The following is a 27,262-nucleotide window of genomic DNA, read 5'->3' as shown; positions in this document are numbered from 1 at the left end:
CAAATATTACATGTGAGTGTATCTGTCTGTCTGCATGTCTGTCTGTCTGTCTGTCTGTCTGTCTGTCTGTCTGTCTGTCTGTCACCAATTTACCTATTTCAGCTTTATCACCATCTCTTTTCCCTCAAATGTAATGTATTGACTTATGCATCAAATCAGTGAGAAGTACTCCCTGTCCTCCCCCAAGATTAGGGATGCCGTGAGAAATACTCCCTGCCCTCTCCCAAATCTCTCAGTGGCCCCCAGCCAAGGTCGGCACCGAATTTTGCTCAGACAGTCTGTGTTTAAGATACTATAAAGATATATTGTACAGATATATTGTTTTACCCTAATTCTGACTAAAACTACACACATCATTTATTATAATGTTACTGACTAAAACTACACACATCATTAATAAAAAAATTATGATCCTAATCAATTTCATACAATTATATGGTTTCATGGTGGAATATTCTAATCATTCATTTAAAATACAAATTCCATTAACAGAGAGAGAGAGAGAGAGAGAGAGAGAGATAGGGGTGGATGGGTGACAGAAGGGGGGATAGAGAAGAGAAGGAGGGGGGGTAAAGAGGAGGTAGTTAGACAGATGGAGGCTAAGAAGGGAAAGAGGGAGGGGGATTAGAACATAGAGATTATCATAATCATAATTATCAACCAATCTCAAATCTTTCATGTTTAGCAGAAATATTAGAGCTCTTGGTAAATTCTCAGCTGCGGTCCTTTTTAGATAGAAATTGTATTCTCAATGCTCACCAGGCAGGCTTTAGGCCAGGTCACAGCACCATCTTGGCTGCTTCTCCAGTCAGAAATGACATAGTTAGACTAGACAGGAAACAGCACTGTGCTGCCCTTTTATATTTATCTGTCAGAAGCATTCGATACGGTTGATCATGCACTCCTGCTACGGATGCGAAATTGGTCTAGACCAATCGGCCTGCAGCTGGTTAAAGCTTTACCTGCATGACAGAAGTCAATGTATAGCTGCTGATGGAGTTCAGTCTAAAGGAGTGCCACAAGGCTCAATACAAGGCCCTTTACTGTTCACTAATAATGTTGGTTTGTCTCTGAATAACAGTAACTGGGGCCTACATATCTATGCGGATGACACATTATTATTTATTCTGTGGCCCTCAGTGCAGCAGGCCATTAACACTAGAACCGCTAAAGCAGTCATTTTGACTGCTCATGAATGTATTCATTTTTTATTTTGCCATATTTAAAGTCATGCCCCCCTCTGTCCTAAATAAGTCTATATAACACACTGCTGTTGTTAAAATCTTGATATCACAAACAGAACTGGAGTTATAACCAGTTTTATGAGGGCATGTCATTTATTGTATGGTTTTCCCCCATTGCCCCTCCTTCTCCTGACAGTAGGGCATGCTCCGCTCCTGACAGTAGGACCTGCTCCGCTCCTTCTCCTGACAGTAGGACCTGCTCCGCTCCTTCTCCTGACAGTAGGGCCTGCTCCGCTCCTTCTCCTGACAGTAGGGCCTGCTCCGCTCCTTCTCCTGACAGTAGGGCCTGCTCCGCTCCTTCTCCTGACAATAGGACCTGCTCCGCTCCTTCTCCTGACAATAGGGCCTGCTCCACTTCTTCTCCTGACAGTAGGGCCTGCTCCGCTCCTTCTCCTGACAGTAGGGCCTGCTCCGCTCCTTCTCCTGACAGTAGGGCCTGCTCCGCTCCTTCTCCTGACAGTAGGGCCTGCTCCGCTCCTTCTCCTGACAGTAGGGCCTGCTCCGCTCCTTCTCCTGACAGTAGGGCCTGCTCCACTCCTTCTCCTGACAGTAAGGCCTGCTCCGCTCCTTCAGTGGAATGTGTGGTGCCTAGTTGATAATCACCCCAATAATTGCCTCAACTGAACCTGAACTTCACCAAAACTAATTTCACAAGTATAACAGATTAAATAAATGAAGTAAAGTATGGTGGGGAGAAAGAGGGAGAATGGGTGGGTTGATGAGGGAGGGGAAGTGAACGGTGCATAATTATGTAATCACTCATTGTGAATGTAGAACAGGGCCGGCCATTTTATTGTATTGGTATATTCTAATTATAATCTCAAAATGGTATGTACCCTATATCAGTCCACCAAATCCAATCAGTTTTATCAGTCTACTTTCGCCTACTAGGAATACACAGTGAGAGCGTGTATAATTTACGATGGCAAGAAGACCAAGACGAATGGATGCACATGATGCGTTAGCACTGCTACGAGATCTGAATGAAAATGTCTCAGATGGTGGAGGAAGAAAATAGTCATGACATCTCTGATGATAATTCTTCTCAGCCTGAATACGCTACATCTCCGAAGCCTAATCACAAAAAAAGCCAGAATGGTGCGCACCGAGCAGGTGCCCGGCCACTACCGAATGAAGCAGAGACAGGAGAGAGGAAGGGACGGCACCATTTAGATAGAACAAGCCGGTGCCAATGCTACGGGCCGATTTATCTGCACACAAAAATGGCATCACTGAAAGAGCAGGCCCTTCATCTCAAGCAAAAAAACGACAACATTAATGCACTCGACAGCTTTCGTTGCTTCTGTGACATGGACATGCCACAGCATTCAGGGACTATACTGCATGGTCAATCTGACATCTGTAGTTTACTGCAATGCAGCCTCCGCATACATCAGGGCTTTCATACTTCTTGCGTTTAGCGCAGCAGAGCCAAGCTAATTGTGAAGGAAGTTGTCAATGAAGTGAGGTTGTGTTTATACAGGATGTACCGCCCCCACCTACCGTCGACCAGTCATGCCAATGCGGAGCCAGGGAGCCCTCTACATTGTTACGAAATTTGAGAGGTGCACGGCGATGCAGTACGGAGCTTGATTTGACCTCTGCATGCCTCTGGAGGCTCCGCAATTGCGAAATTGGTCTAGACCACATTTTGGGATCAAGCATAAATTGGCTTTAAGGCGCCCACGGAACATGGAGACACTACCTGGGATCTGTCTGTTGATGAGAGGGAAGCGTTTTAATCCTGTATCCTGGGCGGCTGGGTAGCCTAGTGGTTAGAGCGTTGGACTAGTAACCGGAAGGTTGTGAGTTCAAACCCCCGAGCTGACTAGGTTCAAATCTGTTGTTCTGCCCCTGAAAATTAAATAAACATGTAATGGATACATGTAATGGAAATCATGTCACGGAATCGCTTCAGAGAAGTCATGCGTTTCCTTCATTTTGATGCGTTACCTCCATTCTGTCACATCAACACTTATGTTCATTATAATGCCATTATTGCTTTTGTGCAAATATTCACTAGTTATCAAGCACACTTGGTGCTTATAATGATGTTTAGGCTTCTGATGTTTTCATAATTTGACCGCGCGTCTTCCTAACCATGATTGTTGGTGGATGGGGTATTTTGGGGTATTTTTTGTATTTCGTCATTATAAATGTTCCAACACATACACTTTCTGTTTCATAGTTGTAACAAAGGCACTCCACAAATAAAATTGATTGAACACTTTACCTATAGCCTACAGTAACATAAACTAATGAAAATGCTATTGTGTTATTTGAAATAATGTTAGCTTAGACCATCATAAACACAACTAAATTGTTATTAATTAAAGAGAGAGAGATTGAGGGAGGGAGGGAGGGAGGGAGGGAGGGAGGGAGGGAGGGAGGGAGGGAGGGAGGGAGGGAGGGAGGGAGGGAGGGAGGGAGGGAGGGAGGGAGGGAGAACTGACAGACATGAATACAATTGATATACTGTATGTGTCAACTAGTTGAATTATATCTATACGTCAATCTCATATTCACTTATGCATCATATCTCTGATGCTTATCTCTAGGCATCAATATTGTGAAACTAATTCCCCCCCCCCCCCCATTGAATGCAATGTATTCACATCAGCTTCATTTAATTTGGAGAATATATTTTTGCTAAAACATGCCTTATTGACGCTTTACAATGATATCATGTTGGCCAGGAGAGTGCCTCACTGTCTGTCTACTCTATAGACTGGCTTCAATCTAACGTACCGTAAAGCACAGCATCCCTGCTCACCGATACGGTCAGGGTTACATGACTAATTCCTGTTAATGTATCGGGAATCATCACTAACCATTTTTTATTTCCCCCAGTCTCCATCGTTCAGGGACTACAAGGCAGATAGAAGAGGGAAAGAGTGGTGGATGGGCACTGTGATTTGATTAAGGATATTTTAGGTGTCATTTTTTAAATAAATCCTCCAGGTGTTAAAACCAGTTAAAACCAGATTCATTGATTAGAAGTCCAAACAGGCGAGTCCAAAATAAATCTGGATTAAATCATCTACATCCGCTGATCTATCCACTATCAATCGACCTACCTTTGACCTTACTCTACCAAGTTCACCTCTCTGACACTGGAAAAGTGGTTACGTTTATAAGTTGCTTTTCCATTCAAGGCAATGAGGTGGTTGTTGACAGGCCTTGGTTTTTATAGTGTGTGTTGCATCCTATCACAGCGGAAGGGAAGTCACAGAGGGCTCTACCATGGAGGTTAGGTTGGAAATGAATCACTGTTATATAGAAGTCGTTCAGTCTCCTCCCTGCTGAGCTCCCTGGGTCTAAAAATGTCCCACAGCTGTCCCACCCCTCCCAATCTTGATCTGTCGCATGGGGGAAGGATTTCAGGGTCGCACAGAAGCCACAACGCACCGTACACCAGTGCACCAGCCTATGTCGCCTGGAGATCTGTCTGCTCCTCATCCTTTGCTCGAGGGATGAATATCTATAGAAAGGTCTTTGTGGATTCTATCGCAGACGGGCCAGACCTAAAGGCCTCAGGGTAGGAATCCATAATGCAGTATACCGAACCGGACCCTGCTCGTTAACCCCTTATTATTCTCACCCCAGGATATGACATTAAACTTGAAACCTCCTCACATCCACCACATTTGATGTGACAGAGCAAGAAGATGTCGCTATGCCGACGTCACCTACAGTTACAGTATAGACGTGTTGTGCGTCACAACCGGGCGTCAAAGAGGGTGCCTCTTGACAGGGAGCCGGAACATGTTTCCCTCCCATGTGTTTGAGCTGCGTTACAGTGTGATGATCTCGACAGAAAATAACAGGAAGCAGATGGAAAGCGCAGGCTTTGAGAATGACTAGCTTCCCTCTGAAGGGGGATGTTTGAAAACCATCTGCCTCTCCTATTATGCATCCAGGATCCCCTGTCTCTATGGATGAGCAGCACTGATTCTGAATCACAGGCAGCCTCCGTTCTGTCTGTCCTCCCTCTGTCCTCCAGGGACGGAAGAGGGGGAGAGGGGCCTGAGGGGTCTGGGGGAGAGGGGCCTCGGAGTGGGGGCCAGCCAGGCTCCTGCTCCAGGGACCCAGCTAGACTTTGGAGGGGCCTGTAGAACCTAGCCCTCCTGCCTGAATATTGACAGGCCCTCCTCTAAAAGCAACAATGCCAGCTTGCAGCTTTTGTTCTGGGAGCTAGGGGGCCTACCACCTAATCACTTACAGAATCACTCTGTGGTGTTGCACTGGGAGGAGAAGAGACACAAAGGACCACAGAGAGAGAGAGAGAGAGAGAGAGATAATTATGTTTCACATTCACTCATGTTTTTGTGGTGGCCAGACAGAAGTGTGTGGGATTATGGGTTGATTATGCTCTACGTCTGTGCAAATGTGATTCGTTGGAAAAATAGAAGGAAATATTTAGAACCTGTGTAAAGCAGGGTTTTGTTCACATGCTGTTGGTACAGGTGTGAACCAATTATGTATATAAACCCTGGATTGCTGATGCTATATATTGGCCATGGAATTCTTCAGTATTTCAATTAAATGTTTCAAGGACAGAATTACATGCATTGAAGTATTTATTGTTGTACTGGTGACATTAACATTATTCATCTCTAAAAATTATACTTTAGGGACATTTTTTTATTTGTATGTTTACCTCACATAACATAATTTTAAAAGTATGTCAACAATATAATAAATGTGGCAAGAGTGAATGTAGACATTAATAAATGCATTTCTATAGCTTCCAAATTATTTTTTTACAATGGTGAGAGAGTGCCAAGATGGAGGTGCGATGGCTTCAACACAGCACCCCCTATCAGTCATCTAGTGTATATAAGCATTAGTGTGAACCGATGGGAAAACAAAGCTGACTTATACTGTAATCAGTGTCAATGGCAACAAATTGACAGCACATTCTAAGTGTCACGTAGGGATCCTCTCCTGTCCCATGAGCCAGTTGATCAGTGTCGTCATGATGCTGACAGTAAAGGTTGATTGGGTGACACTGTGTCATATGGGGCAGTTTGTGGTTGATTGACCATGATGACCGTGACCGAGGCTTTTCAATCCAGTTATTCAGTAGTCATGAATGGTTGAGCTCTCTTTCTATGAAAGAGTCCTCTCCTCTCTGAGCAGGTTCATTGTGTGTGGGCACACGTGCATGTCCAGCCTGTACCGCCACCCACCGTGACGTGCTGTTGTGTTTCCGTGGAGACGGGATGGGGATCAGCTGTCGGTGTGTGTGTGTGTGTGTGTGTGTGTGACACAGAAGGTGGTCAACGGTCAATGGAAGGATGAATGTTGAATACATCTTCTGCTGCTAAACCTCCTTATATCATACACACACACACACACAGAAACAGTACTGAGCAGAAAAGTACTGATATACAGTGCCTTCAGAAAGTATTCAGACCCCTTGACTTTTCCCACATTTTGTTACGTTACAGCCTTATTCTAAAATTGATTAAATATTTTTCTTTTCTTCATCAATCTACACACAATACCTCATAGTGACAAAGCAAAAACAGTTTTTCGGAAATGTGCATGATGCTCATGCCCACAGCATGATGCTGCCACCATGCTACACATAGGAAAGGTGCCAGGATTCCTCCAGATGTGAAGCTTGGCATTCAGGCCAAAGAGTTCAATCTTGGTTTCATCATCATGACAGAGAATCTTGTTTCTCATGGTCTGAGAGCATTTAGGTGCCTTTTGGCAAACTCCAAGTGGGCTGTCATGTGCCTTTTACTGAGGAGTGGCTTCCGTCTGGCCACTCATAAAGGTCTGATTGGTGGAGTGCTGCAGAGATGGTTGTCCTTCTGGAAGGTTCTCACATCTACATGAAGAGTCTTGGTGGTTCCAAACTTCTTTCATTTAAGAATGATGGAGGCCACTGTGTTCATGGGGACCCTTCAATGCTGCAGACATTTTTTGGTGCCCTTCCCCAGATCTGTGCCTCGACACAATCCTGTCTCGGAGCTCTACAGACAATTTCTTCAACCTCATGGCTTGGTTTTTGCTCTGACATGCACTGGTAACTGTGGGACCTTATATAGACAGGTGCGTGCCTTTCCTGTCCAATCAATTGAATTTACCACAGGTGGACTCCAATTAAGTTGTAGAAACATCTCAAGGATGATCATTGGAAACAGGATACACTAGAGCTCAATGTCTAGTCTCATAGCAAAGGGTCTGAATACTTACGTAAATAAGGTATTTCTGTTTCTTATTTTTAATACATTTGCAGAAATGTCAAAAAACCTGTATTCACTTTTTTTTCTTTCTTTTAAATCAATTTAAGAACAAGGCTGTAAAGTAACAAAATGTGGAAAAAGTCAAGGTATCTGAATACTTTCCGAAGGCACAGTACAGTAAATGCAGAGACACAATTCCCCTCCACACACACATGCATAGCCAAACTCAACAAACCATGACAGCTGGTCAAACCTGGTAACTTAATTGCTAAATCATCAGCTTGTAGTTACACACAACTTTTGCTGGGGAGCTTTAACTTCATCCACATGAAGCTCTATTGCGCTCTCCCTGCATTAAGATCTGCACTGGAGCACAAGGGATTTAACCATAATAAATTACCCCTGTCTACAAATACATCTCCAAATGCTGCACGTTGCTTATTCAACACTTTGAGTTGTGATGTTGACTCAAACATCAATTAGTAATTAAGTGTGGTAGAAAAATGGTGCATTGAGAAATAAGTTAATTTAAGGTAGTATGACTACAAGTAATAAAGGCTTATATCTTATGAATGATTCATTCCTCTTCTGGGATGTTGGAGAGATGATGACGATGAGGTGGAAACAGTGTTCCTGAATTATTAATTGACCAATCAGAGAGAGTATCTCAAGCTCTCTGGGGGAATCGTCTAACTGGGTATGGTTTTGAGGGAGTGTGGTACTGAGACTGTTACATCTGAGAGGAGCCAACTCTCTGTCCAGACCTCTGTCGCTCAGACATGCACAACTAGTCACCTAGCAATACAACTAAATTTTATATTTTTATGTACAATACACAAATGTTTGAAAAAATACATATTCATTTCGCATGAAGAAATCTCAACTTAAAAAAAGAGTAATCACAATTTTACAGTTCAATTGAAATGTATTAAAATACTGTAATAATGATCTTATCCATTGATTTCATTATGGGCACAGTCTATTCACAGTATCAAACGGGCCGACACAGGAGAGCCACGGCTGCCGTCAACTCAGCCACCTCCTGGTCCTCTGAGGTCAGACCCTGCACTGCCCCGTGGGAGTACCATCTCATGTTTAGATTCAGCCTTCCTCTTCCGTAGAAGTCGTAGATTTTCTACTGGGCTGTCTGGCCACAGAGGCTTCTACTTCTCTGACAGTTTAGTGGCCTTCACGACGCTCTGCATACCAACCAGACAGCATTTTTCTTCGTCTGGCAGGTGCTTAATGTACTGGGAGATAAACAGCCCTATTTGGCATGGCCAGCGCTCCCAGTACAACATACAGACGCCGAAGTATCCTCTTAAACTGTAGAGAGAAAAAAAAGTCAAAAAAGCCATAAGCCATGAACCTTGGGAATAAATGTTAAGAATACACTGTTTGATTCTCACCCTTGTTTTTTGTATTTTGAAATTCAACTTCAATGTCCTCTGAAATAGGTTCGGAAATGTTATCCACCATTTTGGAAAACAATCTCATTGAAGAAAAAAAACACACACACTAATTGTTGTCACCAAAACAGTTCCAAAACAACACTGGTGCCTATCAATATTCTACATTCAAACATGCTGCTGGAGTTCCTGTATTCAATTGTGCTATTATCACATTCAAACATGCTGCTGGAGTTCCTGTATTCAATTGTGGTATTATCACATTCAAACATGCTGCTGGAGTTCCTGTATTCAATTGTGGTATTATCACATTCAAACATGCTGCTGGAGTTCCTGTATTCAATTGTGGTATTATCACATTCAAACATGCTGCTGGAGTTCCTGTATTCAATTGTGGTATTATCACATTGAAATGTTCTAACTTGCTTCTTTATTGTGATGCTATAATTGTCTTCAAGTGAATTGAACACACACACACAGGGCCTAGTCTACTACAATACAGTATCCACTACGTTTCCTGATTTATTAATTTGTTTTTGCTTTTCATGATATACTCAGGCCTCATTTAGTCATATTAATATGATCCCCTGAATAAATAAAAATGATAAATGAATGTATAACCAAGTCTTTCCAAGAACCATAACATATATTTGGTCTTACCACAATTTAAAAGTTCCTCTGCACCTCCTGAACGATAGTGTCTTGTCTCGGAGTAAGCGCTTCATTGAGGCCTCTTCAGGTACTAACTCCCATTGTAGACATCGTTCTGGCTAAGACCTGCTGGGGGATATGGTGTTGCGTGCTATTCAGTGAGCCTGTAGGAGTGTCGCAGAAGCTGTGCGTGTGCACGCGTGCCTGTAGGAGACTGCAAAGCAACATTTCTGTGCAAGTAGACAAAAAGTACAATCTCATCTAATCTCATTTCATACTCTAATCTTCTACACTTGACCTTACATTACATGGATTCTGTGGGAAGATAAGCCATAATGTAAATAGGTAGAAAGTGTTCATTCGCATCTCATGGGACCTACAGGTAACTGCTTAGAATAAATGAAACACCAACATAAAGTGTCTTAATAGGGTGTTGGACCACCACGAGCCACCAGAACAGCTTCAATGCACCTTGGCATAGATTCTTCAAGTGTCTGGAACTCTATTGGAGGGATGCAAGACCGTTCATCCACAAGAAGATTCCGTAAGTTTGGGTTTTGATGGTGGTGGTGGAAAACGCTGTCTCGGGCGACGCTCCAGAATCTCCCATAAGTGATCAATTGGGTTGAGATCTGATGACAGACGTCCATGGCATATGGTTTACACCGTTTTCATGCTCATCAAACCATGCCCTTTGGATGGGGGCATTGTCATCCTATGGGGGCATAGCCACGGTAGCCAAAATAATGGCCTGCCCAGCATTTCTATACATTATCCTAAGCATGCTGGGATGTTAATTGCTTAATTAACTCAGGAACCACACCTGTGTGGTGTGGACGCACCTGCTTTCAATATACTTTGTATCCCTCATTTACTCAAGTGTTTCCATTATTTTGGCAGTTACCTGTAGATCGTAGCCTATGCAACGTAAATAAAATGTAGCATTTCTTATTGGACAAGGCCACATAATCACTCTCTATTTCAGTCTGTTTCCTTCTGTTTGGTTCCTAATGAATGCAACCCTGGTGCTGTAGAGGTAGCCTTTACAGGTGTGAACAGGATCCAACTTTCGAACATGGCCGGTATCCAGGGGTCATTGGCTGAGTGGTTTCTGCTGTTGTTGATCACTGCTGTGATCACCCCAATCAAGCATAAAGCCAGGATTCCTTTGTCATGACAAGTCAGCTCGGAGCGCTGTGTGAAAACCTGTGTCAGGAGAATGGGGACACTGTGTCTATTGATCTGAGACAGGGGCTGAAATATCATCGCACAATACCCTTGATGCCAAGAGGGACAACCCTGGAGCTTTGTAGGTGATAAGAATGGCCCTGGTGGGACATAGTCTTCTCCATAACCATATCCAAAGTGTATAAGATGTTTTGCCATTAAAGGTGTGGACTGAACTGGCTACTTGAGTGCTGCTGGTTTCAGATCATCACTACCACTACCATTGTGCCCTTGAGCAAGGCACTTAACCGCAGCTAACCCTCTGCCTCTCCAAGACCGATTTACGTTCTAACCAAGTACTGTATCTATTCTTTATTCTAATCTATTCCATCTCTGTCTCCCCAGGCGTTTGGCCAGGCCTACTCCAACCAGCGTAAAGTGGCGGAGGACGGCGAGAGCAATGAGGAGTCACTGCTGCAGGAGTCAGCGTCGAAGGAGGCCTACTACATGAGCCGGCTGCTGGAGTTGCAGACTGAGCTGAAGCTGAGCCGCTCGGTGGCGTCCAACGCGTCCAACGAGAGCGAGAGGCTCAACGCCGTGCTGCAGGAGAACAGCGAAGTAGTGACCTTTGACCGCTGATGTCACTTACTCACACCTCAGACTAGTATCAGGCTGTAGTACAGTTTGAGCTGGGACATGGTTTCACTTTTACTCTGTGGGCTACTGTGAATCCACAGTGTGATGTTCTGTACACAATGTAGCCTGTAGTCGGTGCTGTAGTGTCCCACATTTAGATTTGTAGATTAACATGAAGTGCATCTTGCTTGTCTTCATTTCTTCCCTGCTGATCTGTTTTATTGGTCGTGGTGTTTGTGTTAGATACAGTAGCGGTCACAGGGCCGGTCACTGAAGAGTGGATAGGGGTCATGCAGAGTGTGTGTGTGTGTGTGTGCATGTGTGCGTAAGCGTACATGCCTGTGTGAGGGAGGGAGGGAGGGGGGGGGTACGTGCGTGTCTGCAGTCGCAGAGGGGTTCTGGCCGGGGTCAGACGCTGCTGCGGCCACGACCCCATTGTGGAAGGCAAATCCTGTGCTAAGCTAGGGAATAAGAGAAATGCCCTGAGCTCGGCACATGTGCGTCCCCGAGTGAGCCGGGCTGCTCTCCCATCACACAGCGCAGGGCAGACTGTTCCCTCCCAGCCTGGGAGCCGCAGCAGTTCATTCACTAGTTAGATTAGCTGCTCCACGCGCTGTTGGCAGGGACCTCTGGGGTCGCACAGTTAATGTTTATTTCCGCTTCACTTGTCATACCAAGCTTTCCAAAAAATGTCAGTCCAGTTAATGTGATTCAAATTTTTGTAAAAGACCAATATAATTTGTCTCGGATGTATAAGATAATAAATAATTTAACCAATCAACCAAAGTCTAAAACATGAAAGATTACATAGGCTACACATGTAATTGGGCCAGAAACCATTGGTACTGCCCTATGAAAAGCCTCCTAATGAATGAAAGGATATTCTGGCTGTTGCTCTTTAAAACGACCGGCCCCTCAGCCTCCCATTTTTACTGTTTAATCAAGCCAATACACTGTCTCTGCCTCCTCTGACCAGGGCTGCCCTTGGCTCTTTGATGATCTGTTGGTTAGCCTGTTGCCTTGCTGTGTAGACCTCATTTGCCTGTGCGGCGCATATCAATTAGAAGCCTGTCTCTTTTTTTTAATGCGGGAGACAGATGCTGCAGCTACACAAGGGGCTTCATTTGTCTCTGACTGCGTCTAATCAGCGGCTTTCATGTGGATTCCAAACAGCTTCTGTCTCAGCAGTATTTGCAGCTAGGAAAAGCAATGGAATGCAGTGAAGAAAGTGTTTTTCTAGGCTCGGAGGCTAAAGGATAGAGACTAGGTTAATAGTAGGCTCTGTGTATTATACTGTTTGTAAATGAAATAAGCTCTGGCCTGTTGCTAGTTGTTAACCTGCATTGTTGAAATGAATCCTGGCCCTGATGTAGAATGTGCTACAGTGTTGTCCTTTACCATTGTGGCTGTGTTGTACCGGTGTTTGACGATGCACTGGCCTTGACCTGACCCTATGGTGGTGTGGAGGAGCCTCTGATAGACCCCAGCCTCTATAGACCCTCGCTGGCAGATCATTGGCCAGTAATCCCCCTGGGCTTAGTCCTTATGCCCTGCGTTGTGACGAATATGTAATGAGAAAACACTGTCCATTAGCAACCCTCAGGGGTCATATACAATAAACAGTAATGTCACAGAGTTTGTTTGTTAGCTGTTTTTCCCAAATGAATTTTTGCCATTCTATTGTCTTTGTCGTCAGTTGCCACGAGGTAGCAACAGGGGGAAGTGCTGCAACGCGATGAGTAGCAACGCTGTGCTACAATGCTGTATAGTGTGTCTCGAGGTGGGTGGGTGTCTTCTGTAAGGGATAACAAGAGGAGATAGAGTGCTCTGATATCTAAGTGGTCTTCTTTTCTTCTTTTTGTGTGAATCTTGGCGTTGACATCCACATGAAAACGCGGCGCTTTCGCTGCTGCGGTTCATCTTCCCGACTTGTAACCGATTTCCCAGATTTATGACATTTTCGGGTCACTACTAGAATTTCTCCCACCTAATATATAATCTGATACACCACAGCATGTTCAGATCTCTATGGCTACTGCCTCTGTTCTCTGCGATTGCCCCCCCCCCCCCAAAAAAAAGAAATGATCTTGCTGCAAAGGAGAGTGCTGAGTCTTCGCTTTTAACTCAAGAGGGAGGCAATTTGTTTGACAGAGTCTCAGTCTGATTATCATCAACACATCAGAGGAGATACTGTGTGCGTGTGTGTGGCCTATTTAGATTTGGTGCATTAAAGCGAGACAAGAGGCCAGGTATCTGGACTGGACTTATATCCAGTAGAACAAAGGCATCTGTTATTTCTGCATCCAGGAGTTTCAGAACATGCAGCAAAGTGCCACTGATTCACGTACTATGGTGCCAACAGAGAGACAAAGTAGTGCTGACACATGCCAGACTGTTTTAGTTCATGTTTCGCCACATAGACGTTCATACTGTAGTTAATATACAGTAATTACGTCATGTTGTAACTACCCAGTAAAGATGCGGTAGTTTGGCGGCCAGCAGTGGATCTACACATAGTCAAACGATTCTATGTGATTTAAACATGTTTTGTGAATGATTATACAGTATGTACTTGATGTGTTGAACTGTTTGCAGATTAGGACCTGACTTTGCCCTCACTTTCCTTCCCTCGCTCCTCTCTACTCCCAGAGTAATGAGGTGCTGGAGTTGCAGAGGAGCCGGATGAGGGAGGAGATCAGGGAGTGTAAATTCAGAGAGGCCCGTCTCCTACAGGACTACACCGAGCTGGAGGAGGAGAACATCACCCTCCAGAAACTAGTGTCCACACTCAAACAGAACCAGGTCAGCGTCAACACCATTGCTGTTATGGTTTAGTGCACACACAGTACAGACAGCCACGCCTGTCTCTCAGCCATTACCATTATGGTTTACCTCGCACAGTCATCAATACATCTTAAAAATGACTCATACACAGTCATAGCAAATGATGTTACTCAAATGTTGAATCAGCTCATCCAAGTTCCTTATTGTCTGACCTTAAAGAGGCAATCTGCAGTTGCTACATCTTTTGGACATATATATTAATGATATGTACCCATTGATTCTTGAAGAATATAACTTAGAAATGCCCCAAGAGCTTAGTTCAACTCTCGTACCCCATCAGCACACTAAATATAAACTTGTTTTACTACAATGTTTGTTAACGTGTTCACGCTACACGTTCCCCAAGGGCACCCCCCCCCCCCCTCAACTCAAAAAGTGGCGCACAGAATGCAAAAATATTCTTAGAAATATTTAACCTCCACACATTAACAAGTCCAATAGCTCAAATGAAAGATAAACACCTTGTTCATCTACCCAGCGAGTCAGATTTCTAAAATGTTTTACGGCGAAAACATAGCATATGTATGTCAAACCACCACAAAGACACAGACGATATGTAGCCATTTTGTCGAACAAAAGATGCAATCACAAACGCAGGATTAAAAGAAAAATAATCTTCATCAGATGACAGTAATAGGACATGTTACACAGTACATTTATGTTTTTTTTTCAATAATATGCTATTTATATCCATAAATCTCCGTTTACATTGATGCCATGTTCAGAAAATGCTAAAAAATGTCCGGAGAAATTATAGATAGCTCTGCCAGATAACGCCAGATAACAGCAATACACATCATAAACTTTGACTAAATATCCATGTTCTACATATAGTTATAAAGATACACTGCTTCTTAATGCAATCGCTTTGTCACATTTATTTTTAACGTTACAGAAATTGTTCACTATTCAATAATCTGAGACGGCGCTCAGACATAAGCAATATTTCTCCGCTATGTTGGAGTCAACAGAAACACAAAGTTACAACATAAATATTCCCTTACCTTTGATGGTCTTTGATCAGAATGTAGTGGAAGGAGTCATATTTACCCAAAACATTGTTTGGTTTCAAGTCGTGTGTCTTTGTATTAGCATATGCTTCAAGTTCCAGCTGAAATGCATCCAAAATGACTTCTGGTCCCGAACAGTTGCGCATCAAAACTTCAAAATTACATATTATATGTCGACTAAACTGGTCAAACTAAGTGCAGAATCAAACTTTAGGATGTTATTAACGTACAAAACAATTGGCGATTCAACCGGACAAAAGCAATTCTTCTCAGACAATCTGGAACAGAGGAATGACTGTGTACAATTCGCGCCCGAACGCGCATCTATTTTCTCGCGACACTCACAATTTTGCCTGCCAAAGGGTCAAAGCTTGCGTGATTTGCACAATTAAACGCTCTACTGATAGAGGACATCTCGCGGAAGACATAGAAACTGTTCCCAGATCCATAGCTGGTTGGGAAGGGTGGGGGTGATGACGTCAAAGTTGGCCCAACTTTCTGGATGAGAAGATGAGATGAGATTGGCTGCCCTGTGAGTTCTGCTATACATACAGACATAATTCAAACGGTTTTTAGAAGCTTTAGAGTGTTTTCTATTCAATAATAATTATTATATGCATATATTAGCAATTTTGGACAGATTTTATTTCAGTTTACTATGGGCACGCAATTCATCCAAAGGGGGCAGTATTGTCCCGAGCCTTAACAGGTTTTAACAAAGTAAATAAAAACAAACACTATATAGCCTATATGTTGATATCATGGATGGTCAGTCATTGCATCCATAGCTATGGCTATGAATTTGAGAGTGGCTACATATCCCTCAGCTTTTTACTGAAATGGGGGTGGGGATAACGATTGGTTAGTGTTTGATCTGCTGATTGTGGCTTTAAAACTACTAACAATGTATGTGACTTATTATCCTTGTCATCCATCTGTGTCATTTGTCCGTGTGTCATCTATCTGTGTCCTTGCTCTCTGTGTGTCATCTATCTGTGTCTTTTCTCTCTGTGTCATCTACCTGTGTCCTTTCGGTCTGTGTGTCACCAATCTGTGTCCTTTCTGACTGTGTGTCATCCATCTGTGTTCTTTCTGTCTGTGTATTCTATATCTGTGTCATTTCTGTCTGTGTGTTCTCTATCTGTCTAATTTCTGTCTGTGTTCTCTATCTGTGTGTTCTCTATCTGTGTCCTTTCTGTCTGTGTTTTCTATCTGTGTCCTTTCTGTCTGTGTTTTCTATCTGTGTCCTTTCTTTCTGTGTGTTCTCTATCTGTGTGTCCCTTTTCCTCCTGTCCTCTGTCTGTCCCCTGCTCCCCCTCTCCCCCAGGTGGAGTATGAGGGTCTGAAGCATGAGATCAAGGTTCTGGAGGAGGAGACTGTGCTGCTGAACAGCCAGCTGGAGGATGCTCTGCGTCTGAAGGACATCTCTCAGTCCCAGCTAGAGGAGGCCCTGGATGCCCTGAAGATCGAGAGGGAGCAGAAGAACAGCCTGAGGAAGGAGCTGGCCCACCACATCACCCTCAGTGACAGTGTATATGGGGCCGGAGCCCACCTGGCACTCACCGCCACGGTTGACGGGCTCAAGTTCGCCACAGAAGAGGTTGGGAGTAATGGTACAGCCATGCCCAATGGCACCAATGGGAATGAGGATAGCAACAGCGACTGTAACGGCCACCTGGGACTGGTTAAGGTGAACGGCGACTACCGGCTGCCCCGAAAGGGGGAAGGGCTGCACGGTCCTGTGTCAGACCTCTTCAGCGAGCTCAACCTGTCTGAGATACAGAAATTCAAACAGCAGCTCCTTCAGGTGGGTCTCTACTCTAGCTGAAACATAGTGGGTTCTTCTCACTACTGTCTGAGTCATTGTTAGCCTGGTTCCAGATCTGTTTGTGCTGTCTTGCCACCTCTTATGGTCGTTGTCAGGTAAAAATGACCATAGGAGTTGACCAGACAGCCCAAGCAGATCTTGTACCAGGCTGAGTGATTGTTGTGACACTACGTGAATGTCCTTGGGAGGTTGTACCTAGGTCTTTGTTGTTACCAGGGAGTCTTTTAATCCCTTCCATCCGACCACCTTCCTCATTTGCTCTGAGCAAATCAATGTGGTTTACTTAGAGAGACAAAACCAGCAATTTGGCCTGCACACCTAATGCGTTAGGGCATGGTTATCGACCCCCCCTGTCCACAGCACATTTCATTAGGGAATGGGAGTGTCAGCCTTCAGATTAGACATCCGAACAACCTGCCTCTTTCATCACACTACTGCAGGCAGCAGCCAACCAATCACAAGGTGGTGACATTTTGAGAACAAGACAACAACAAAAAAGCCTGTCAGATGTCGTCCATCTTTTATTATCTAGCAGACCATAAGTCTGTGACCACGCTCCGTATGATTTACCAATGACTAGTTTCAGAGCTGTTTTGGTCTTTCTGAAGACTTCCATCTCTAGAGAGCCATTGGGTCTCATTTGGCCGATTTTGGGGACATCTGTGGATGTTGGCAGACAGGGGAGAGTAGAACGGCAGAGCGGTGGCGTGGAGGAGTGTACGGTGGCGTGGAGGAGTGTACGGCGTCTGCCATGGGGAGGCCTGTCAGGGCAGCAGATCCAGAGGAGAGTGGAAGGCAGAGGGAGAGAGACGGGCTGCTGGGACAGAGCAGTGCTACTACGCTCCGTACAGAATCCCTCACAGGGAAAGGAGAGAACACAGAGGGACAACATGCATATGCACAGGGAGGATACACGGGACAACACACACATACTGTACATACAGTACATACAGGTAACTGCCAAAATAAAAGAAACACTTGAGTAAATGAGAGATACAGGGTAGATTGAAAGCAGGTGCTTCCACACAGGTGTGGTTAATAAAGCAATTAACATCCCACCGTGCCTAGGGTCATGTAGAAAAATGCCCAGTTGCCAATTATTTAGGCAACCATGGCTAGAAGAAGAGATCTCGGTGACTTTGAAAGAGAGGTCTCAAAGGAGCATAGGTGTGTGTGTGCGTGTGTGTGCACGTGCGCCTCTCAGTTAACAGATCTCAACCCAGTTGAACACTTATGGGAGATTCTGGAGCGGTGTGTCAGACAGTGTTTTCCACCACCATCAAACAAAACACCAAATGATGGAATTTCTCATGGAAGAATGGTGTTGCATCCCTGCTACAGAGTTCCAGACACTATGAATCTATGCCAAGGTCCACACTTGTTTCTCTTGCTGAGGTCAGTGGGGAAATGAATGATTTGTGGATGCAAAATGTATCACTAGACACTAGAGCTGAATTTGTCTTCAAATGGATGTCCCCTCTTGGATTAATCAAGGTTCCATTAAGTCGCTGAAGTCAACAACACCAGGCTCTTAATTGCTTTCAGGAGAGGGCGGTTTTAATTTGTCATCCTCACTGTGTTGTAATTTAGATCTGTTTCCATCAAGCATTACATTAGATTTACTCAATTTATCTCAGATAGCAGACATATAAAATACAATATAAACATTTGTTGTGAAAGTATGGCATAAAAGTGGTTTGTAATGATTCCTTACGATGTCCACTGAGATGCATGTGTTTTAGTCTACTGTTCAGTCTATGGGTGAAAAATGAGAGATCTGATGGCTGATGCCATGAATGTTTACAGATCAATGGATACATTCTATGAATCGACTCACAGGTTGTGCTTTGCCTGTGTTGTGATGTCTCTTTATCTCTGTCTGTAGAGTGTACATCCTACACACACAATAGTCCGACAGGGTTATTTATTGGACTAGCTAGCAGGTACTGTACTGCTGAACCCATTGACATTTGTTTTCCTGGGCCTCCTCCCGTTGGGGATCAATATGGTTTCAAAGCCTCAGCACTGGGTGGACCGGATGACTGACACACTCATCTGACCAAAAAGACATTAAACAGCACTTGAGTTCAATTACTGGAATCTCGTACAGGGGGGGGTTATGCTTAATTTGTGACTAGCAAGCCGTGATACATTGTACTTCACTGCCATATGCCTCAACAGCCTTGTACTTTACCTAGGAAGTGCAATGACATCAGTATTTCCGTGACGCTCTTTCAGTATACTGGACCTGACCGTTTATACACTTTCATTCAGTGTTTTTAGTTGACCGTACTGTTCCTGAACTTAGTGAAGCGCACTGTTAACTGAACCTCAGAACTTTGTGTCTGTGGTAATGCTGGTATGGTCTGAGTGGTCCTCACCCTGCAGTCTGTCCTTCCTGTCCTCTAGGTGGAGCGTGAGAAGTCCAGCCTCCTGATGAACCTGCAGGAGGCCCAGACCCAGCTGCAGCACACGCAGGGAGCCCTGACCGAGCAGCACGAGTGTGTCCACCGCCTCACCGAGCGCGTCAACGCTATGAAGCGCCTCCACAGTGACAAGGAGATGGCCGACGCCCAGGAGTCCGAGACGCACGACGGGTTGCCCGCGCCCGGTCGCCACGACTATGTGGTGAACATCCACGGGATGGAGATTCTGGAGTGTAAGTACAAGGTGGCGGTAACCGAGGTGATCGACCTAAAGGCGGAGCTAAAAGCTCTGAAGGAGAAATCTAACCATTGTGTGGAGGGCCAGGGGGAGGAGTGGAGCAGCAGCGATGGGAAGGTCCAAGCTCTGGACGAGCAGGTCAAACGGCTGGAGAAGAGCTGCCGCGAGGCCCGCGACAAGGTGGCGCGTTTGGAGGCGGAACTACAGGCGGCGACGGGCGTGGCCACGGAGAGCCACGACATGCTGAACAGGGCGCAGGACGAGCTGGTGACATTCAGCGAGGAGCTGGCCCAGCTCTATCACCACGTGTGTCTCTGCAACAATGAGACGCCCAACCGCGTCATGCTGGACTACTACCGTCAGAGCCGTAACACCCGCAGCGGCAGCCTCAAGGGCTCTGAGGATCCCCGGGCACTACTCTCCCCCCGCCTGGCTAGACGCCTCGCCGCAGTGAACGCTGGGTTCTCAGAGGCCCCCCGGAGCCCCATGGACTCGCCCTCCAAAGACCCCCCCAGTGGGGACAACGGGACAACAGGGAGGGAGTCCCCAGCACCAGGCAGTCAGGGGAGCCCCATCCGCTCCCCCATTGTCTCCCCGGTCATCAACAGCTCCAACGGCTCTCCCTCCTCCTCTTCCGTCCCTCCCGAGGCGGGTGGAGACCTGCGTAAGGAGCCCATGAACATCTACAACCTAAACGCCATCATCAGGGATCAGATCAAACACCTGCAGAGAGCCGTGGACCGCTCCCTCCAGCTGTCTCGACAGAGGGCAGCCGCCCGGGAGCTGGCCCCCTTGTTCGACAAGGACAAGGAGGCCTGCATGGAGGAAATCCTCAAGCTCAAGTCCCTCCTCAGCACCAAGAGGGAGCAGATTGCCACGCTCAGGCTGGTGCTCAAAGCCAACAAACAGGTGAGAAGAGCAGAGAACTGAGTACCTAGCCTAGTTCCAGATGTGTTTGTGCTATCTCGCCAATGACCGTAGGAGTTTGGCGACAGCACAAGCAGATCTGGGACTAGGCTAGGGCTGAGTACCTGGGAAAGTCGTCACACTGTTCTCAGCATTATCCAACAGGTTTGATCAGTTTTCCTTTGCATAGTGCATTAAATTTGCCCTATTTTTTTGTTTGGAGATATAAAGTGGCTAATATACACTGTTTATAATCTGATAACATGAAAGTAACTACACAATTAACCCTAACCCCACTCTCTATTCCAGACTGCAGAGGGGGCGCTGGCTAATCTAAAGAGCAAGTATGAGAATGAGAAGTGCATGGTGACAGAGACCATGATGAAGCTGAGGAACGAGCTGAAGGCTCTGAAGGAGGACGCCGCCACCTTCTCCTCTCTCAGGGCCATGTTCGCCACCAGGTGAGTGGTGTTCTAGGATCTCATGCAGTCAATTACAACACTGATGTGTAAGACTGTGCCTCTGGTAAATCTCACTGTTTGACAGTGTATTCCCCGGCTTACACAAGGGTGTTTCTTAGTTTATTGACCTAGTGTTGTGTCCCCTCTCTCTCTCTCTCTCTCTCTCTCTCTCTCTAGGTGTGATGAGTATGTGACTCAGCTGGATGAGATGCAGAGACAGCTGGCTGCGGCGGAGGATGAGAAGAAGACCCTGAACTCCCTGCTCCGTATGGCCATCCAGCAGAAGCTGGCCCTGACCCAGCGCCTGGAGGACCTGGAGTTTGACACCGAGCAGACCCGGGACCGCGGCCGCGGCGCCAAGGTGCCCAAGATCAAGAGCAGCCCGCCCAAAGTAAGTCGACGAGCCGCCCTCACAGCTCCCCCCAGCCCCACCATGATACACAGCCCTTCTTCCACCTGCTCCCACACCTTCAACACCTCCCTGACTCTCTGCAGCCCTCCCTCCCTGGAGCTGCCCCTGTCCTCCAACCCCTGGTCGGCCTCAGACGGGGGCACTTCCCAGACCTCATCCCTGGTCTCCTCTCTGCCTCCCCTGGGTCACCCCCAGTGGTCCCTGGGCACTCAGACCTTCATCATTGACCCAGAGTCGCTGAGTTTAGAGTGCTGTCGATTCGTTAACAGTCGAGACTCCAGTCCGCACTCTCCTAGCTCCGCCCCCGTGTCTCCTTACCGCTCACCCATTCCTAAGACTTGGCAACACTTGTCGCCGGGGTCGGCCAGAACTCGTACCCAAAAAGACGCACCTCGACCCTCTGCTCTGGTCACATCTCCCAGCAACCCAGTCCCTCACGCCTACAGTTCCAAGATGCCCTAGCCCTAGTCCAAGTGGGTGGGTGGGACACAGGGAGGAGGACAGACTGGTTTCCTGTTTCCAGTGTCTGGCTTGACCTATGACTATGCAGTACTGTGACATTCTTCTCAGGAATTGGCTATGAGAAGGAGCCCAACACAGCTCATTCCATCTGCAGACAATAATCAAGTCTGTTTATAGTTTTGGGCTCATTTCTGTAAATGAAGGGATTTAGGGAAGAAATGAAATATATGTTAGAAATATACCAGTAAATGTGACATTTTTATGACAAATAAAGTTGAGTTTTAGTAATTTTTCTGAGGATTTGTTATGCATAATGAGCTAAGATGGAGTGAAGGATACTTCTACATTTTGGAGATATTTGATTCCGTATAACATAAGTTTTTACTTCCTCTCTTGGCACATAAACTGTAAGCTTTTAGAGTAGAAGTGAAGTGCTGTAGCCTCGTCCTCATATCATACAACCTAATTATTGTCCGCTATTTTTCATTGTTAGGCAATTGAATTCCCCTGTTGTCATTGGCTATGTTAATTATTCACTTTGTATAATCAAAGTCTGTTTGTAGTCAATATACAAAAAAAAATTCCCGACCATCCATAAACTGCACAGAGCTCCACTATTACTCTGTTCTGTGTGTCTCATTGGACGCCACCCAGTGGATGATTTACACAGTTGAAACACAGACACTAATAGCCATTGGAATTCCTCAGTCTATCCCAGGGATGGGCAATGCAGACCCGCAAGCAACTCGGGCCCCCGCCCAAAACAAAGTTGCTCATCTCTGGTCTATCTATCCCTATGAATGTTTGACACAGAAAATATAAAGCCTGGTTGAAATCTCAGGGAATCTTTGTTTTTTTATAGCAGAGAAATGCACCGTATCTATTTCTCTATGGTAGGGCTTCTTTACTATGTAGGCTGCCTTACAGTACCTCTCTGACACAGTCTATAAATGAAACCGTTTTGATGACTCTGCAAATCATATTATAATTCAGGTCATCAAAATGGACGCGGTAAAGAGGTCAATGGAACTTGGCCAAAACAATGGAATTGCCATGGAAACGCGTGGGGAAAGATCCTGGGGTTCTCCTCATTGTATTTCACACTATGTTGAGGTAAAAATCGGAGTATAATGTTTGTATGAATGTCAACCCCAACACATGTCATCGTTACCAATCAACTGCGTTCCAGTTAAAAACAGAGTTGACTGCCATCAATGATTTCTGTATGATAGCTACATGTATGCTACTCGCAAATACAAACGGGAGTTAGCACTGAGCAGTCACTTCCTCTTATCCTGAAGAGGGACAACTTCTACATGTTATGCAGCAAAAACAGCCAAATATATCCAAATTGGACTTAAGTAACCATATTGTGGGCTGTTACAATAAATAAATCATGACGGATTTGACAAATATCCACTTTGTTGAATCAGATTTGTTGAATGTAGGCAAACCTGGTCAGCGTTGACTCCTTTGCCGCGTCTTATGATTTTAAGGAATCGTTCTAGTTTGATTAAAATGTTCAAGCCATGATAATAACATGACTCTTGAATTGTCATCAAATCTGGAGCAAAAAGCATTTGACAGAAGTCCCTTCCACAAGTCTACAGCCCTATTCAGTGCCACAATCAATTGCCCCTTCTCTACACTATACTACGTACAGCATACTATAGCATGACATCATTATTGTCCTTAGAGTATTATTAATATAGGAAACCGTGTGTGTGTGTGTGTGTGAGTGAGAGAGAAACTGAGTAATTGATGCTTTTTCTCTCAATGTTGATAGCTTTTTGTTGTGGCATGCATGTGACTTTGATCAGTCAGATCCAGGAGGAAGAATATACATGGTTTATATGCAGATATACCATTCAGAGCAGCATGGAAACCAGTGTGACCTCCTCTCTGTGACACTCTAACCACCTTCCCAGACCTACTACGCTGATAACGCACCCTGAAAAGAACACCCAAGCAGTTCAAAGCAACCCTATGCACATGCCATGTAGTGCCAGCAGATGGCAGTGTCTTAACAATTCCCAATGAGTCGTTCCTGTCAAATGCTGTTTGGCCCTCATGTCCCTACCATGGATAACACGTTAAATTACACTCACCTCTCTGTGGTTATTAGCTTTTGGCTCCTACAGTGGTCAAATGTTTTTATAGACACAATCTGAGGTGAAGAATGTCCATGTACATTCAGGTCCAATCCCTATAGGATAACATGGGTTGCACTTTGACTCTATAAAATAAAAACCCAAGACTGCAGGGTCATTCATTCATTAATGTGTTACAATTGTGTATGATATTATCACGTATCTGATCTAAAGATGCTGCTTTGTTTTTAGCCCATAGGCTTACATGAGCAGCAGTTAATGGCTCCGTGTGACAGTCGCCATTAGGTTTTTGTTTGTTTGTATGTCTCTTTTTTGGTGCAGCACAGAAAAATACAGTACTGGATTTGAAACTGTGCGTAAATGTTCTATGTGTGTCTGTGTTTTTCCCCTTAGCAGTGCTGTCCATCCTCCTCGAAGGATGGACAGAGGAATGCCTTGTCAGTTGGGTCAGACGAGGCTGGTTTTGAATAACGACCAGTCTTTCAGTGATACACAAGTACTTTATTGGCCTTGGAAAATGAACAGAGAGCTCCCTTTTTCCCGCTATCTCTCTCTGGCTCTTTCTCTCTCTCTCTCTCTCTCTCTCTCTCTCTCTCTCTCATAGAAACATAAACAACTTCTCTCACACAATATTAACTATTGTGGTATGTCAGGCGGTAGAAAGCACGAATTGTTTACTTTCTAGGAAAATAAATCAGAAGAAAACACTTGCGCAGATTGTATTAACTCAAATGAACTGTATTACAGTAAGATATTAACTTACAGAATGTGGTATTCCAGTCAAATGAAAGTGATTACAAGCATGACTACTAAAAGCATAATCACCACAATGCCATTATGCTCTAATGTTATACTCTGAAAGAGCAAAAGGTTCCACAACTGACGTCCTCTCCTCGGACATGTTGAGTTATTACGTGACGAGTCCCGTGTGTCTCTTTGTCCCTGACAAGTCTTTCCTCCTGTCTTGTGCACCCATGTCTTTGTCTGTCCCACTAACCCTGACTGTCACCACTCTGTATATCTGTCTAATGTATCAGTTTCTTGTAGATTGTCAGCAGCCTGCTTCCTCTGCCTCAGTATCGCCACTCTCCCCACCACTAAGGAGAGTCTCCCTAGTCCACAGGTAACGTCCTAGAGGCCTGAGCTCTACATCCCCTCCTGTCTCTTTCCGCTTCTCTCACTCGCTCTCCTTGTGACTTGGGCCTGCAGGATACACGCAGCATGCCCCGCACGGCTGGTTCTTAAGCCACAGATATTAGTTCATATTCGCACTACTATACTGTACTTGATGGATCAAACACATTTACATAACAGGCATCTAGTCACACACACACACAGAAGCCTGAGCTTAAGAAACTCATTAAGGCGTGAAGACTTGTGTATTTTTCTGACTCACAGCACGAGGCGTTGGTATTTATGATACGGCTACACTGAAACTGTATTGCTTAGTCTAAGGGCTATAATTAGTGTTAGCACATGCATTGGTTTTGCATGAAGCTTTTGTCACCAGTAACACACTGCTTCATCTACTTAATGCAGATCATCTACTTCTACTTAGATCAATTTCCTACAGAGCTAACTCAGTTCATCTCACTACAATCCCCAACCAGCCCCCTACAACCCACTCATACAGTAGATCTCATTGCCTCTGAATCATCCCTACAGGCAAATAAGTAACTGATGTCCTATCTACTATTCCTTCTCTTGGTCATAGTGTTGTTGAAGCAAGTCAACTCTCCTCCCAAAATATTTGAATGTTCTTCCCCTCCTGAAATTTGAACAATTTCCATCTCTGTTGTTTTTGGGAACAGTTTTGTCCCTCCCATTTGTTTGTTTGTTAATTTCTGAGCACTTTATAGCACCAGTGGCATACATGTCCTTTTGACTTTTTTCCCTGTTCTCCACTCCTCTCTTGCTCTTTTCTCTTCTCCCTCCCGTCTTCCTTGCAGTCCGAGTCCTAACATTGTGACGGCCCTCCAGGAGGACCAGACACCAACCTTCTCCAGCAGGTCCCCCTCAATGGCCCAGCAACCTCGCCCCCAAGGCCCCTAGGACTCGAGCACCCACACCCATGGACCCGGCCCTCACGGAGGCACACAGCACTAAGGACACCTGTCTCCCATCTCCCTCAACCTGGCACCCCATCCTGGTGCCTAGTCTTTGTGTCCCCTCAGCAAGCCTCTCCTCCACATACCACACTTTCTCCCGGTTGGTGAGGTTTCAGAGCAAGTTCGGGATGCTCCTCATTGGTTGGGCTGGAATAACATCACATCCTGTCCACGAGAGAGAGACTGGCGGACCGGACAGCAGTGCAAACACCAGAGTGACAAATTGACTTAAACAATGTCCTGTATCTATATGATTATTTATTATCTATTTAGCTGACTTATCTATTTAACTGGTTATTTATTGATTTGTGTTTGTTCATCCATTTATTCATTTGAATTTGCATGTGATATCATCTGATTGTTTCTTGGTCATTCTTTGAAAATGGAATTCAAGATGTGTATTATTGCTGTGGTACTTGGACTTAAATAATGAGGATTGATTTTGCTCAGATTCATTCAACTATGGCTGGTATGTCCTTATTGCAATCTTTAAAAAAAAAAAAAATCGATAGAACAAAAACCTCTTTCCCAATTGAATATAACAAGGTTTTGGATGGTCTATATCCTACAAGTGTAGCCAGAAATGTTCCCTCAATAACAGCGTTTCTTTTTGGTGATGTGAAAGGCTTACAAACTTGCCTAACAGACGAGACAGAATATTAAACGTAAAAGCATATGTTTGTCAGCATAATCTCTACATGTGTAAGTGGTTCTGTCTTTTCTACCATGGTCATGTTAAAGAATACATTGAATTTGACGTCAATGTGGAAAGACTAATTGAATGGATGTGATATTGCATTACAAGGATAATGTTTGATGAGATGGGCGTTCTTGATTTCAATGACCAATCTAACGTAACTACACTTGAGATGCTTGTTGTCATACAACTTTTTTGCAAGGCATAAAGATTATATTTTTTACTTCAGTTCTTTCTTTCTTTTTTACTGCTGAGGCGATTGGTTATGTTTGTCATGGAGTTGAGATCGTACTTGACATAGAGACTCGAGACTAAAGTAGGAGATGAGGAAGTGAGGTCTAGGTCTGTAGGCCTGGATGTGGCCTTTTGAATTGCACAGGTTTGACTTGACTTGACCATGACGTGTGACATGACACCCCTTGGTTTAGTTTTTACACAGTTCAGATAACACA

The 27,262-nt window shown here is 44.8% G+C and overlaps 1 protein-coding gene across 4 annotated transcripts in view; it reads left to right on the top strand.

The window, feature by feature from the left end:
- bicd1a (bicaudal D homolog 1a) overlaps window positions 1-27,033 on the top strand; it is a 100,165-nt gene extending 73,132 nt beyond the window's left edge. The window contains exons 2-9 of one of the 4 annotated variants that reach the window (XM_064951520.1): window positions 11,077-11,289; window positions 13,957-14,109; window positions 16,489-16,968; window positions 19,399-20,562; window positions 20,869-21,020; window positions 21,198-21,411; window positions 25,043-25,128; window positions 25,955-27,033. In XM_064951520.1, coding sequence (XP_064807592.1) covers window positions 11,077-11,289; window positions 13,957-14,109; window positions 16,489-16,968; window positions 19,399-20,562; window positions 20,869-21,020; window positions 21,198-21,411; window positions 25,043-25,128; window positions 25,955-26,057 — 2,565 coding nt within the window. In that variant the 3' untranslated portion in view covers window positions 26,058-27,033. Of the gene's footprint in view, window positions 1-11,076; window positions 11,290-13,956; window positions 14,110-16,488; window positions 16,969-19,398; window positions 20,563-20,868; window positions 21,021-21,197; window positions 24,710-25,042; window positions 25,129-25,954 lie in introns of those variants that run through there. The other 3 variants (XM_064951521.1, XM_064951522.1, XM_064951519.1) reach the window with 3 other exon arrangements.
- Window positions 27,034-27,262: the final 229 nt, after the last annotated feature.

This window comes from Oncorhynchus masou, chromosome 31 (assembly GCF_036934945.1).
Source record: "Oncorhynchus masou masou isolate Uvic2021 chromosome 31, UVic_Omas_1.1, whole genome shotgun sequence".
Taxonomy (NCBI): Eukaryota; Metazoa; Chordata; class Actinopteri; order Salmoniformes; family Salmonidae; genus Oncorhynchus; species Oncorhynchus masou.
The sequence above is the reverse complement of the archived record's forward strand: the minus strand, read 5'-3'. Positions and strand labels throughout refer to the sequence as shown.